The 16,166-nt window shown below is 42.8% G+C and overlaps 1 protein-coding gene across 1 annotated transcript in view; it reads left to right on the forward strand.

Moving 5' to 3' along the window:
• Window positions 1-3,448: 3,448 nt before the first annotated feature.
• LOC147462488 (uncharacterized) overlaps window positions 3,449-16,166 on the forward strand; it is a 36,331-nt gene continuing 23,613 nt past the window's right edge. The window contains exon 1 of the mRNA XM_086493677.1: window positions 3,449-3,807. Coding sequence (XP_086349803.1) covers window positions 3,449-3,807 — 359 coding nt within the window. The remainder of the gene's footprint in view (window positions 3,808-16,166) is intronic.

The following is a 16,166-nucleotide window of genomic DNA, read 5'->3' on the forward strand; positions in this document are numbered from 1 at the left end:
TCTTTTGACCCCTTTATATTTTTTCCACTTATATTATTTATATTTGACATGTACATATTTTTTAGACCCCTCAATATTTGATTTTCTTAGTTGTACTATTCACTTATATCATGATCTCAACAATATCTTCAATTATAGACCTACCAGATAAGGTCAAGGGTAGGTGGCATGCATACATGCACTATGGAGGGCTCACTCTTGGAGGTATTCAAAAGAATCATCCAAAGAAGGACCCCACAAGGACTTTGTGCAGTGGAAAAAAAACAGTCGGTTTTGCTTAATTTTTAAAGTTCACTTGCTCTCCGAATTTGCAAAGGTGATACAAACAAAAGTTGTAGCTCGTGGACTGAACTTTTGCCTCAAAGTTTTTCATATTTTTTTGAGCTACGAGCTGTGAGCTATGATTTTATTAGTGGACCCCAGTTTTCCCATGCTATGCAGCTACACTCTCTCTTCCACTTTATCATTTTCCTCTTTCACACACACTTCTCCACTCATCATCCCCACCTCTCTCACCACTCCTCTCTGCACCCTACTCACCTTCTCCTCAACCTTGAAGAATAAGAGAAACCATGGTGAACTCATACCTCCCACACACAATTCCATTCCAAAATTGACCACCTAGTCTCATTTTTCCTCCTCCAAATTACCCATATCTATCAAAAAACCACAAAATTCAGCCTCTTCTCTTAAAAGACAGCATCATGGTGGTTGATTACTCAGCTTCAATTACCTTGTCTCTCAAGGAAGGTCAAGAGTGGAGAAAAAATGTACCGTCAAAGCTAGTGGACCGTCAACAAGCGTCAAAATTGGCCCTACTCAAGACACTTGGAGCATCAACCTTGTAAGAAATCCACCTTTTCTTACCTCTTAAGAGTTTTTCTTCCTTATTTGTATCCTACATGGATACTCCCATTGTAAATATCCAATTCCATTTGTAAATTAATATTAACTCTACTAACACTAACCCACTATGAAAAGTCCTATCACCTCCATTTCTCTCCTCTCTCTTTCCCCACCAACTTCTTGATAATTCCAAGGAAAAGAAATTAGGTAAATTGCTGAAAATCTAACCCAACCATGGTTAGAGGAGTAACCCTAGCCTTCAAAATTGCTATAAAAGGAGGGTGTAGCTAGCACAAAAAAGGAGAAGAAAGAGCACTATGCTATAGCTTGAGAAGCCAAGCTCAACCTCTTGAGAAGGAGCTCTTGAGTGGAATCTCATTGGCATTAGGCATATGTATGTGTTGTATTAGGGGTGATTAGCAAGGGAACTCTATGCCATTGTAAGAGAGAGTGATCATTCAATTGAGAGTAGGAAATCTATCATTTCTCCTACTAGTGTAAGCCCAACATTTGCTGAATCAAGGAGGGTGAATTTGGACTAAGCATGGATACCTTGTCTCCCTTCCAACGTGAAGTCATGGACAATAATGATGTGTAAGTGTCTTGGTGTTTTATTTAACTTCTTGATAGCTTGTCTCCGGGTATTGTTATCAATTTAGCCATAAGTCCCACATGCTGTAAGAGGGCGACAGGGTGGAGAGGACTCCCCTGGCCTTAAGACAGTGATTGGGGTGGCTTTTTTCTTGTGATGTGTTGTGGTGTAATTTACTCAGGCTATGTTGAACAAATACTAATCTCACTTTGATTGGTCATGACAGATTTGTAAGAAGGCATTAGTGCAACAAGCACCCCCTTCCCCCTTCTCTCTCTTTCTTACATATATATATTTATGTTTGCTTGATCATTAATGATACACTTCAAAGCAGCCCGAGCACCATCTCTCTCTCTCTCTCTCTCTCTCTCTCTCTCTCTCTCTCTCTCTCTCTCTCGTGTTTTAGTGTGTGAGAGTGTTCCATTGGTGTTAGGGTTAGTGTTAATTCCTTGCTTGTTTGTGGGTTGCTCTAACGATTCTCCTCTTTTGCGTCCTAGTTCGCTCTTAAACTAGGTGGTTCCCCTTGTGTAGTTGGGATTTGGGTGTGGGTTTGTTGTTTTGGTTTGTGTTGTGTTGTGCCCCAGCCCCATTGAGCAGCACGGGAGCCTTGAAGGGTGTCGAGAGGTTGCTCTTCTTGTTGCCCACCCCGGACCGCTTCAGTACGTAGCCTCGAGCTCATGGTTTAAGCATAGAGGAGGTTTCGAGCATGATTAGTGAAGATTTAACCAAAGGTGAAAAGGAGGGTTATTTTCAACTGTGTGATTCTTATCCAAACCTATTTTGCGACGGAGTACAAGAATTTGTGAGGTGCAAAGGGGGTGGAGAACAAGACTGTTCTGAGGAGGGGCATCCGCCTAAAGCACATAAGCTGAGAAGATTAGGGGAAATCCAAAAGGAGGCCCTTTGGCAGAAGATCAATAAGCTACTAGATGTTGGCACCATATTCCCGATGAAAGAGTCAGAGTGGGTCTCGCTAGTGGTCATAACCCCTAAGAAGAATGGGAAATGGAGAGTGTGTGATGACTACAAGCCATTGAATGCCCCGACCAAGAGGAATCACTATCCATTGCCATTTCAAGACGATATCCTAAATCAGGTGGCTGGGCATGAGAGATACTCGATTATGGATGGCTTTTCGGGGTATTTTCAAATAGGGATTGCACTTGAAGACCAGTTGAAGACCACATTCATATCTCCATGGGGTTGTTTCGCTTACCGTAGGATGCCGTTTGGACTGGCGAATGCATATGGCACCTTCCAAGATTGGATGAACAGGATATTTGGTCCATACTTGGGCCATTTTATCAGGGTCTTTATGGATGATATAGGTTGCTACAATTCAAGATTGGAGCACCTATTGAAGCTACAATTATGCTTTCAAAGGCTTGATGAAGAAGGAGGTCAGCTAAACCCCAATAAATGCAAGCTAGCATAGCCTCGAGCGCAGCTATTAGGTCATGTGGTATCACAAAATGGTATAGAGGCTGATCCCGAGAAGATGAAATCATTGGTGTTGATGGAGCCACCATCACATGCTCAAGTTTTGGCTTCGTTTGTTCATAAGCTGAAGTATCTCTATCACGTTTCTTTTGGATGTTGTCACAATATGTGCATCCTCTTCAAAAGAGGGCTCAACAAGTGCATGGTTATGAGTGGGATGGAGAAGCTCAGGAAGCCTTTGATAGGATCAAAGAGATTTTGTGTTAGTTGCCAGCAGTATGTCCTCCCAATCGAGAGGACAACTTCTATGTGTCTATGGCAGTGGGCACAGTTTCTATTGGAGCAGTTCTATTGCAAAATGTAGGGAGAAGCTACAAGCCGATATACTTTGAGAGCAGGGTGATCAAACCAGGAGAGGCTACCTACACCAAGGCAGAGCAATGGGTGATGTCTCTGGTCTTCGCTTGCAGGAAATTCAAGGTGCATTTGATTGTGTGCACATTTTTTGTGTTGACAGCTAATAATCTATTGCTAGAGGTAGTATTACATTTGAAGCCAGGAAGGAGGATTATGAAGTGGGTGTTGGAGCTGCAAGAGTTCGAGTTGGAGTTCAAAGTAGATCACAAGAGTTGGTCTCACTTAGCAGACATTCTTGTCAGCAAGGTCGTCGATTTGCCTGCCTATCCAAGGATGGTGCGAGATGAAGCTAAGGAAGAGGCGGATTTAGAGGATGCCTTTACAATGTGGTTTGACGGAGCATATCAAAGGGTAGTACAGAAAGAAGGAGGGGGTGTGGTGATACACGATCCACACGGTAAAACTATATTCTCGAAGGCGTATGATCTAGAGGATGTCCACACCGATAATGAGGCAGAGGATCTCACTCTACATTTGGGTTTAAAGAAGTGTATAGAGTTTGGCATTTCAAAGTTGGTAGTGAAGGGAGATGCATTGCTAGTCATCAAGCAACTGTTAGGCCAATGGCAGGTAAAGTGCGATTCATTGAAGCATTGGTTCTTTTCCATCAAGAATATGCTAAATTATTTTGAAGAGGTTCAATTAAGGCATGTGAGGAGAGAACAGAACCAAGAGGCAGATCATCTAGCAAGTAGCAAAGTGCAGGTACATGTTGTAGGTTTATATGTGGCCCCAGCCACTTATGCAGGTAGGGAGACTCTAAAGGAGGTTGAAGGTTTTCTGGGTACAAGGCAATGCTAAGAGGGTTTGTCCAAGTTGCAAAAGAGAAGACTGGTGCAAAAGCCCTGTAAGTTCACACTGGTAGGTGGGGATCTCATGAACTATGGGCGTGACAGAGTGCTTAGAAGGGTGTTGTACAAAGAAGAAATAGGAATGGTGCTGGAGCAATGCCACAAAGAGAGCGGACACCAGGGCAAAAACCTGGTTCTATTTTGAGTGCTTAGAGAAGGCTTTTGGTGGCCTTCCATTGTGAAGGACGTGCATGACTGGTGCAAGACGTGCCAAGAGTGTCAAACTATAGGTGAAAGACGACTGGTAGCGGAGTCACAGGGAGCCATCACACACAAAGTGCTTTCGAAAAGTGGGGTCTGGAAAGTCTACAAGCGATAAGAAGTACATGGTGGTAGCCATTGACTACCTTACAAGGTGGGTCAAGGCCAAAGCAGTGAAGAAAGTAAATGCTAATGTGGTGGCTCAGTTTGTATTTGATAACATCTGTTGCCGTTTTGGTGTTCCATGGGTGTTAGTTTCTGATAGGGCTCAAGGGTTTAGAAGCAAGCTTATGAGTGCATTAATGGAAAAGTTAAAGATTCAGCATTGATTTTCCTCACCCTATCACCCCCAGTTCAATGGTCTAGTAGAGAGTGCTAATGGTCAAATCGTAAAAATGTTAACGAAGTACGTGTACAAGCAGGAAGCTGAGTGGGAAGCAAATCTTGAGAAGTGTTTGTGGGCGTATAGAACGTCCTATAAAGTAGTTAGAAATTTCACTCCATTCAAGCTAGTTTATGGTAAATAGGTTGTGTTGCCAGTGCATGCGTAGTTAGGTGCTTTAAAGGGTATGTGGTGTGTCAATGCCACCCAACAAGGAGTTCTACAGGATCGGATAGCTAGTTTGGAGGCTTTGTAGATGAATAGAGAGGCATCGGTAGACTATTATGTCAAGCAAAGAGAGAGGCGGATTGCCAAGTTTAATCAAAACCTGCCAGATAAGAAGATAGAAGAAGGAGACCTGGTCATGAAGTACGAAAGCTACTTGGATTTTCACATTCCAGAAGAAGTTCAAGAAGAAGTGGATAGGTCCGTATAAAGTGCGGAAGGCCTTTCCGAATCGGACCTATTAGCTAGTAAGAGCAAATGGCAACCTTCTTAGAAACAGGGTGAATGGTGTGGATCTCAAACTGTATTTCAAGAGGGATTTAGTGCCTGAGGTGCAGCACATAGCCTGTATATACAGTTGTGGTTTTGTGAGTGCTTTTAATCGTCAGTTTGGTGTGTCAGTTTCAAAGTTTTGTACATATGCTTTTGGTCGAACATAAAGCTAGGGTAGGTGCCAAGGACCTGGGCAGCCCAAGGATAACGGAAAAGTATGTCTGAAGTGGTTTTTTAGGCCAAAAGAGCTGCGGGATGGTCTAGATGGGAGGGCAGATGAAGGTGTCCTAAATGAAAAGTCAGGGCTCTAGAATGTAGTGTTCAGTGTGCTCTAGAAGTAGGTCCAGACAACTCCTCAAACGGAGCCCCGGTGTGCAAGATACTGAAGTTTAAAGGTAGAGTGTGTTGCAGATCGCCGACGGACAAGACAGCTAGGGACAGGTGTCCCAAGATTATGTCAGTGGATGCATGTGTAGAGCTCGAGTTGTGGAGCATTCCTGTCTTCTCGGATTGCAAATCGGAGCTCTGGTTAGCAAGTTATAGCCATCGGAAGATTTCCTGGGGGCCGGGTCTAAGCCCATTAGTCCGCATTGAAAAATGCACCACCTGGCGTTTTTTGGAGCTTTCCAGGTATCTCGGTGATGTGTGCACTATATGGAGTTAGTTGAAATCGACCGCGTGTGATTCTGAGTTCCGAACACCGAATTACAGCCTGGAGAAACCTAGTTGAATTGAAGATAAAGCGTTTGCAGATGATTTTTTCGAATTTGGTCGCCTCAGGTCGTGGGCACGGGGAAGTTGAAATTCAGCGAGCACGGGGGGGATAAGAGCCGACGATCCAGACGGTCGGGTGGAGTTTTTACTCCGGTCATTGGGTTTCTGAGTAGAATATGGCAGGCTTATGAAGTGGGGGGGAAAAAACAATGAGGGTGGGAATTTTTTACATGACCTTGGAGGCCATTTTAAAAGAGGACACATCTTGTGCTGCCACGTGGAGAGGTTTAATCCCACATGCGAAGCCGGGCATGGAGAGCATGCAGTATATGGGCCAGGCGGTAGTCCATTTGAGGGTATATAGTTGAGGGGAAGCTCTCGTGGTGCATTGTGTTGGCGAGTGCTCATGGGCGCTACGAGCTGGTGCTGGCGGTGGCATGTGGCCCAGTTGGGTGCATCGTGGTGGTTTTTGGCTAGTGAAGCGGAGCCAGGGGTGGCGCACCCGCATGAGAGTGAGGAGAGCAGTCCCGCATGTGATGACGTGGCCGCCCAATAGGGGGACCAGATCCCACGGCCACTGAAGGGACCCTTTTGAAGGCCATTGGGGGGAGAGGCATTAGCGACCTCGCTAATGCCCCCGTCCCCAAGACATGAGATAGGGGGAATGTCCCGCGAGAAAGAAGCCGCCAAGCGTACAAGGCAAAGCAAGGGAGCTCATTTTGAGGCATGTCCGAGCAAAGAGTAAGCCGAGGCAAGAAGCAAAGGCAAAGCCAGGGCCAAAAGGAAGAAAGAGGGAAAAGGAAAAGTAGAAAGAAGGTAAGTGTGGGTCAGACAAAGAGGACCAGAATTGGGTCAAAGAGGCAATACAAAGCTAGGTCCCCCACAAAGGGGTAAAAAGTAAAAGAAAAGTATAAATAATAAAAGTACCAAGAGGCAATAGCGATGTCGCTATTGCACCCCCTCAAGTGCAAAAGAGAGAGGAAGAGAGAAGATGGAGTAAAGCGGTTTCTCCCCTCCAAAAATGCCAAATTAAGATGCCAGATGGACCAATGAAAATGCAAATTCACAAATTAAGGGCCCCCCTTATAAAAGTCAAAATTGGATCAAATTTGGGGCTTTTTTCCTAGCTTTTCTGGTGCCATTTGAAGCCTGCAAAGTGGAGTTCTCTAGCAAGCTAGCCCCTTTGTAACTTTTTCCTAAAAATGGCCATAGTGATGGCAATGCAAGCCAGTGTACATGTTTTTTGGAATGCAATCAAGCCATAGTTTTCCATCTTGCTGTTGTTTCCCCTTCCCCCTTCTCTTTCTTCTGCTCTGGTGTTTCCCCTCGGTGCCGGCTGTGTGGAAGTGTGTGCCCCCCCTGACCGACAATGTCTTATGTGAGAGAGTGAGATTGAGTGGTTGCGAGTGTGTGTAAGGGTGGAGACAGGCAATGGTAGTAGGTGTGCGTTGTGTGGTGGGTTTATGGAGTGTGTGAGCAGTGGAAATTGGGCAGGCAGTGGTCTGCTAGTGTAAAGTGTTTCTTTGAAGGTGTTTTCTCAGAGGATAGGGGTGTTGTGGATACCTTGAGCTATAGAGAGGCCCTTGTGTTTGTGTCGGGTGTGTTCCCCCATTCCCTCTCTCCAACGCCAGTTGCGGCATGGTCTATTGTTCTTTTGTAAGCTCCATCAAAGAAAAGAGAGTGAGCTCCTTCTAGCTTAGGAACTTCTACCATTAATGTCACTCCTTTGCCTCGTGTGTTGACCTTTAGCTTCTTCTCATAGTGACGATGAGTAAGAATACCTGCTAGACTAGCTCTAGTGGAGTTCTCCACTTGCATAGTGTAATCAAACTCTTGTAATCTAGCGAGCCACTTAGCGATTCTAGATGAGACATCCATGTGTTGCATCACATACGGAAAGACCTCTTCCATTGTTAGAATTACAAAGGGTCTAGGCAATAGATAAGAGCGAAACTTTGTGGTGTCAAACATCAATGCAAGCACCATGTGCTCTACCGTGGAATATTTTTTTTGATGGGGTCATGACACGACTAGAGAAGTACATAGGATGCATGAAAGAGGTTTGGGGGTCCTTCTGCATTAGTATTGCTCCAAGTGTATCACTTCCTACACTGGGGCTAACACAAAATGGATCGTCCCATCTAGGGGGTGCAATGGTGGGAAGTGAAGCTAGGATCTATTTCACTTTACTGAACTGTTGCTCATTTTTTTCACTCCATAGGAAGACATCTCTATGGGTGACTTGTTGTAGGGGAGAACCACTTGAGAGAGCCAAGTGAATAAACCTGCTCAAATACCTTACCTTCTTCTGAAGGAAAGAGAACAATATGGGCTTTCCCTTAGCATCCTTGATCTGGATCATTCTGGTACTCTAGTCTTGCTTAGCCTCCATAGCCATGAGCCATGGTCTTTTGAGAATGATAGGTTAGTCCTCCCCTTTGTGTGGCATGACAAAAATGTCTACCTCCACTTTGGTGTTGAATGCCTTCACCTTGACTGCATTCACAATGCCTATGCACTTCACTTGGATGTTATTTTCCATTTTAGCTCGGCAAGCTGCCAGCCTACTTACCTCTAGGCCTAGAAGGTGCATTATTTTCTCACTCATGTGATGCATATCTATGCGCCACCATCTATGTAGATGTTTGAGATGCGTGGGTAGGATGTCTTCTTGGTTCCTCCCAAAGATAGCCCCAACTATCCTTGGTCTTGACTTTCTAGTACTTACCATCTTCGTCCATTGTCTCCTCATTCTTGGTGCAAGATGGAGTAATTGGGGCCATGTTATTTTTGGACCCTGCATCAAAATATCTTGAACTAGATCATATGGTTTAGCACAGTTGCCCAACAAAAAGTCGACGATGTTGATCTTCCACCAAGGCTTAGATGCATGTTGTCTAGACTCTCCTTTTCCCTTTATCTTTTCCTCCCTTTGAGAGGCCTCTTCGTGCCTAGCACGCTTCACTCCCATGGCATCCATTTCTTCTACTTTCCCTTTTCCCTTGTCCTTCTCCTTGACATGCTCTTCTACCTTTGCCTTTCCTTTAGCTTCAACACTGATGACACTCATTGTTTGGTTTTCAGCAGGTGGTGGAGGTAGCGGTGGAATGAGAGCTTGCGGTGGTGGTGGTGGTGCGGGCGGTTGAAGGATTTGGACCGGTGGGATTGTTGGCTCTGGTTGCCTGGGTGGTGGTGGCCTCGCCCTTGGTGGAGAGATCTGATTCTGTGTTACTCCCCTATTGAAGTTATGCTTCTTGGATGAGGATAGTAATAAATGCCATGACGATCTTCAATATACTTCTTGCTCGGATATAATGTTGTTTTATCAAAAACTTGGGTATCTTGTGTCTCTTGTGTGCTTTGTGTATACATGGCTTTGGTGTCTATCACAGAGGGGTCTCAGTTTAAGAGAGATCATTTGTACAACCCGTCTCATTGTGTTCTGTGGGTATGCTAATTAGCATAAATGGTATGCTAACTAGCATACTGTTAATGCTAGTTAGCATACAAAATGTTAATGCTACTTAGCATACAAAATGTTCAAATTAGCATACCTCTTGCTGGTTTTCAAGGAGAAGAGATGGCAACTTCCTGTATACTTTGTATGCTAATGCTAATTAGCATACTGTTTATGTTGATTAGCATAAACTTATATATGCTAGTTAGCATAACTTTGCTGGTTTTCAAGGAGAAGAGATGGCAGATTTCTGTATACTGTGTATGCTAATTAGTATACTATGTTGTGAGTGGAATTCGCATTTCGTGGGTATGCTAATTAGCATAGTTTACACCATTAACAGTATGCTAGTTAGCATAGGTTTGCTGGTTTCAAGGAGAAGAGATAACAGCTCTCTGTATACTGTGTATGCCAATAAGCATTTCATGTATGCTAATCAGCATAATGTATGCCGGTTTCAAGAAGGGATGGCAGATTTCTATATATTGTGTATGCTAATTAGCATACTATGCTGTGAATGGAAGTTAGCAAAAACAAAAATCCACAGTATGCTAATTCAAGGAATGCTAATTATGATACCAAGCATGCTAATTGGCATATTGTTTATGCTAGTTGGCATAGACAGTATGCTGATTAGCATACCATTGCTGGTTTCAAGGAGAAAACATGGCAGTTTCTATATACTGTGTATGCTAATCAAAGTATCTATCAGGAAGTTTTGCCACTGTTCTTTGGTATGGTCCTCTATCTTAGGAGTAACAAGCCAACTTCCTTCAGGGTTCTGGCACACTTTGCACATACTATCATCAATAATTAGACTATTTTGTGGCCCAAAGTTGCAGTTCTTTTAAAACAATCTCAAATCCTTCAAGAATACAGGCTTATTACATATCTGCCAAGGTTGGCCAGTACAATGACCCTGTGTGAAAACACCTCTCAGCTTATCCCACTGCTCTTTGAATACTATTTCTAATATTGCATTCACTTTAGGTGCCATGCTGGTGCTCCATATATACACATGGAAAAAATGGAGGCACCAATCCAAAAATTTGTGGTTGTCTTTGAGACAAAATACCAACCTCCTATCTTGCACATTGTACTTTATCATTTCCCCTGCATGTTTAGGGGGAATGTCATCGTGCATTGGCTCTACAACTTGAACAAGCAGTCCATTTAAATCAAGAACCAAAGCGTGCCCCTCATCTGGCAATGGCTTTGGCACACATATTGGGTCTGGCAGTGCATACCACCCAACATAAATAACTTCCCCCGAGGGATGAGCATAACTGAAGTACTCATTTATTTTCGTTAAGCGTTTAAGATAGCTAGCCAGGTGCTTCTCAATCTCGCCTTTTTCTTTTTGTAGCTATCTAGCCTTGGCAATACGTCGCTTTCATATGGTTTTGCATGCAATGGCATAATTCAAATCATGCAGGGCAACTAACTACAATTTCTCTTGCCTTGTGACACAGAAATGGTATCGAATAAAGACATCATAAAGGACAAGCAAAAATTACTAAACTGTTGCACAATAAAATAATATTGAAAAGAGTTTTTCCATTACAAATATCTAGAGAGATACATGCCACACAGTGTGGAGCTTGCTAACACTACATAACTTGGACACAATAGGGAACAGATTCAACATAATTTCTTGCAAGCACGTAAGCGAATGGCTTTCTTTTCACCTCTGTTGTGGTCGTTTATGTCATCCAGGGTGCTCGGAGGGGCATCACATTTCTCGTCCCTAGGTTCTTCCAGAATCTGTTCCAAGCCACCTTTTCTCTTTAATTTCACTTTGTTTACAAAACCCTATAGGAGGCTGTCATCACCGGCGTCTTGCGTAGTCAGCCCATTGTCAGTACTGAAACCTTCCTCTTGAGCACTCCTACCTTCCTCCTACACACTCCTAACTGTTTCCTCTGAGACGCTTGTTTGATCATTTGTAGGGGGCTTGGGTTTGGGATGAGTAATCATGATAAAATCTTCTTCATCATCATCATCTGCTCCTTTACCATCTGCAACAGCCTCGTGCGCTGTTGCATGTTGTCGCATTACATCTGCCCTTTCTTGTTGTCTATCTAGTTCATTAGATTCATCATTACAGAGCTTCTCTTCTTTCCTTTGATTGACAAGTGTCTTGTCAGGTTCATATCCTGCATCATTCATACCTGTGTATTCCATTCACCCGTTAATTTTCATCGATACCATTATGATTGCTTGTATGCATAATGTGACAAGTAGCATTCCATGTATGGTAGGCATCTATATCCTATAGACATTCATATTGTCTATGCTAACTATGCTAACTAGTATACAAAGTGTCCTAACCACCATGATTAATATACTAACTAGCATACAAAATATGCTAACAAGGAAGTGTGAATATAGTGTGTATGCTAACTAGCAGAGAATGTATGCTAATTAGCATATATAAAATGTTAATAGGCAAAATTGTGTGTATGTTAATGGTATGCTTATGTTTGATAGTGTGCTAATTAGCATACATTCTATGTTAATTAGCATAAATGGTATGCTAACTAGAGGATAAGTTATGCTAATAAACATAACGTCTCTACTAATTAGCATACCATTTTTGTTGGTTAGCATATTGTGCATGCTAACTCAAATACACATTAGGATAACTAGCAAAGAGGTATGCTAGCTATAATACAAATTATGAATGTATGCTAACTAGCATAGAGGTATGCTAACAAGCCTACACATTTTGCTAGCTAGCAAAGAAGGTATGCTAACTAAACTTTGAATGCTTGTTAGCATGCACCAAATGCTAGCTAGCATACAGAGTATGCTAATTATCATACCTTGTTTTATATCTATCATACTTGCATGCTAGCCATCATACTAAATGTTCTAATTAGCATAAGAGGTATGCATTAGCATATATAATATGCTAATTAGCATATCTTGTTAGCTAGTTAGCACACATGGCTAACAAGGTATGCTAATTAGCATACTTTTTATGCTAATTAGAACATTGTGTTTAGCCGTGTGTGCTAACTAGCTAACAAGGTAGGCTAATTAGCATATAAAATATGCTAATTAGAACATTGTGTATGATGACTAGCATGCAAGTATGATAACTATAAGAAAAGGTATGCTTATGCATGCTGATTAGCATACCTTTTTCCTAATTAGCATACTTGCATGCTAGCCATCATACAGTATTCTAATTAGCATAAAAAGTATGCTAATCAACATATTATATATGCTAATTAGCATACCATGTATGTTAGTTAGCACACTGTGTGTGCTAATTAGCATACCCTCTATGTTAGTTAGCACACTGTGTGTGCTAATTTGCATACCCTGTACGTTAGTTAGCGCACAGGGTATGCTAATTAGCACACTTTGTGTCTAACTGGGAAACTCTCTATGCTAGTTAGCATGCATAGTTTGTTAACTAGCATAGGAGGTATGCTTATTAGCATACACAATATGCTAACTAGCATACAGGGTATGCTAATTAGCATACTTTGTGTCTAACTGGGAAAATCTCTATGCTAGTTAGCATGCATATTTTGTTAACTAGCATAGAAGGTATGCTTATTAGCATACACAGTATACTAACTAGCATACAAAAATGCCAACTAGTATTCACAATATGCTAGCTAGGATAGCTATCTGTGCTAACTAGCATACACATAATTCTTACCACCATGACAATGTATGCTAGCTATATCTCATAGTATGCTTACTAGCATAACTAGGTTTGACAACTACCATACACAATATGCTAGACACCATACCCACTAAGCTAACTAGCATACCATCTGTGCTAACTAGCATAACTACCATACCCACTAAGCTAACTAGCATACCTTCTATGCTAACTAGCATAACTACCATACACAATATGCTAGACACCATACCCACTAAGCTAACTAGCATACCTTCTCTTCTAACTAGCATACACAGGGCTAGTGTAGGAATCAAGGTTGGATAACTATTCCTTAACATTATCTTACCAGAACTCTGTGTGATTGGAGGTCCTTGCCCTATGACCTTGCCACACCATTCAGCTGGTATCCTCTGATGGCAGGTGGAAGCTCTACATTCGGTCCCAAGGGAGCATGCAGCAACAAAGAAGATTAGGTGATAGGTATGCTCACATGGCATTTTGGCCATTGCACTGATTTCGTGTACTTCTAGTGGCAGACCACAGTCAATACACATGTTGCTTGTTGTCCCATCGCATTCCCCTCCTATACACTTTGTAAAAGTGTCCATAGCTATCTTGCATAGGGCAGTGGGGATGAAGGAGCCTTGTATCATCCTACTTATCTGCATGAGCGGCTGCAATTGACTATCGCAGGCGTGCACTTTCGCTTCCTGCACCTCCACATTAATCTACAAACCAATCAAAACAGAGGCATGGTAAGTACATAGGATAGTTGTTCACATATTCAAAACATAAGGTTCAATCACAAAAACCATCAGCACTTACATGAAGACATGTCATGTCAATATCAATAGCAGTGGGGTGTACTCACTATGAGGAAACCCCAAAGCATCCAATGTCTCCTTCAGTGTCTCAATCTTTACCTTGAGCTCTATTTCTCTCCTTGCATCCACACGTCATTGAGGCCTAAACACCGCAATTCATTCTCAGCATCATGAAGCTTATGTCTCATAGAAAGTACTATAGGGCTGACCATATCATGGCTTGCTTTCAGAACCCTCGCAGCTTCAAGCTCCTCACCCGCATTCTTGAGCTGCTGTTTAGCATCCTGCAGTCGATTTCTGAGATGGTCATTTGCACTCATGATGTGCTGCAAATCAGAGAGCCCAAAATATGACATGCTTGGTGTCACTTTGAGAGAGTGTTAATAGAGAGGGGTGTTTCCCTGGTAGCAGAAACAACGTCCGGAGCTACTTGGCCATCGCAATCATCCTTTGTTTCCACGGAGCCCTCCTCTGTTTTTTGACTTGAGGGGTGGGTATTACGCACCCTCCACTTTTCAACATGGGATTATAGTATCCTTTTTCTCGAAGGTCCTACAAATGCTGGACAGCAAACTCAGCCCAATTAAATTGCATGATTGAGCCACTTGCAATTGCCACTAGACTGAATTGTTTTACAAAATCCTTCGCAAAAGCCGAATTAATTTCCATGTTGGTGGGGGGCTTCAGGTACACCCTGTAGTGCAGCTGAAGTACTTGGTCATACATGTCTCCACGAATGCTACTGCATTTTAGCAATATTTTTTGCGATACTTCGCCTCTTTGAATACACTGAACCACTTGCATGATTGAGCCACTTGCAATTGCCACTGGATTGAATTGTTTTACAAAACCCTTCGCAAAAGCCGAATTAATTTCCATGTTGGTGGGGGGCGTCTGGTACACCCTGTAGTGCAGCTAAAGTACTTGGTCATACATGTCGCCACCATGAATGCTATTGCATTTGAGCGATATTTGTTGCGATCCTTCGCCTCTTTGAATACACTGAACCACTCCAAATCTATAATCTGCTCCCACTTAACCAATCTGAAGTCGTCACCATCCATGGAGAGGCCATGGACAACATTAAACTCTTCTGTTGTTACACAACTTTTCCTGCAGTGGGATGTTCAGCTTAGGAGCTTTCCATCAGCATGCACATCACACAGGATTATAAGATTAAAACCTTACAAAACCCCACTAGAATAGGGTTGTCAAGTAATTTATACAAAGGCAATTGTGTGGGCTCTCCTTAGATGCAATCATCTAAGCATGCACCTTGAATGCCTAAGGCAATGCACAAGCACCTGATCAGTGTGAGAGAATCCACAACTAGATTGCAGTTAGGGGCTACTGCAAAAACAAGCATATAAGTTGAATGCATAGTCCTCTTTGTTGATTGCAGCATATGCTTACCAACACAATTTTCTCATGGGTGAGAGGACTCATGGGTGAGAGGATTCACTAACAGATTAGTAGTTGGGGCATGCTGGAGAAATGTGTCATGCTTTGCTTGATTTACAACTTCCAAATGTGGCCCCCTCATTGAAGAGAGAGAGAGAGAGAGAGAGAGAGAGAGAGAGAGAGAGAGAGAGAGAGAGAGAGAGAGAGAGAGAGAGAGAGAGAAAGAGTACCTCAGTCCTGCTTCCCCTTCCCTGCATGCATGTACTTTGACATTGGGGATCCGTGGGAATTAGAAGCATTCAATCTTTTGCAGGGTGGAGGAGAAGCAACAGAACCTTTGCCCCTTGACTTCCTTCTCGGTGGAGTACTGTCAAGATTGCTGTCGGAGGTGGCTGGCTCCAGTGGTGAGCTATCCTCTACTTGGGCTGACTATTGGCCTTTGACTTCAGACCTGCTTGCAGCTCGCAATCGCTTTCCTCCCTCTCTCTGACTTGTGGCCCCTACGTTGTGCTTCCCTCCACGCTTCATGACTACACCACTACCTCAACGTAACGACTGAGCTTAACTGTTAGAGAGTTTAAAAATATTACGATTCATTTTTTTGAAGTCCAAGTATTACACTTTGTGTAGTTCACGATGGTGGCCCACACACTTGAGAAAACATGATTGTCCTATCCATGTGTTATGCTTATAATATGTGCTTGTTCGCATATGTTAACTAAAAGCGCGACACGTTAACATGCTTTCACCCATATATGCTCTTACTTGAGTCAAGATCTCTTCCTATTGAGATTATGGGCATGGAAAGAGTTATGGAGTACATAATAAAAATTTGTCAAAATCCCTCACATCAACTTTCTACAATTGGATGGGAAGCAGGCAAAAATTTTCAAAAGACAC

Source organism: Adiantum capillus-veneris, chromosome 2 (assembly GCF_014529385.1).
Source record: "Adiantum capillus-veneris isolate H3 chromosome 2, ASM1452938v2, whole genome shotgun sequence".
NCBI lineage: Eukaryota > Viridiplantae > Streptophyta > Polypodiopsida > Polypodiales > Pteridaceae > Adiantum > Adiantum capillus-veneris.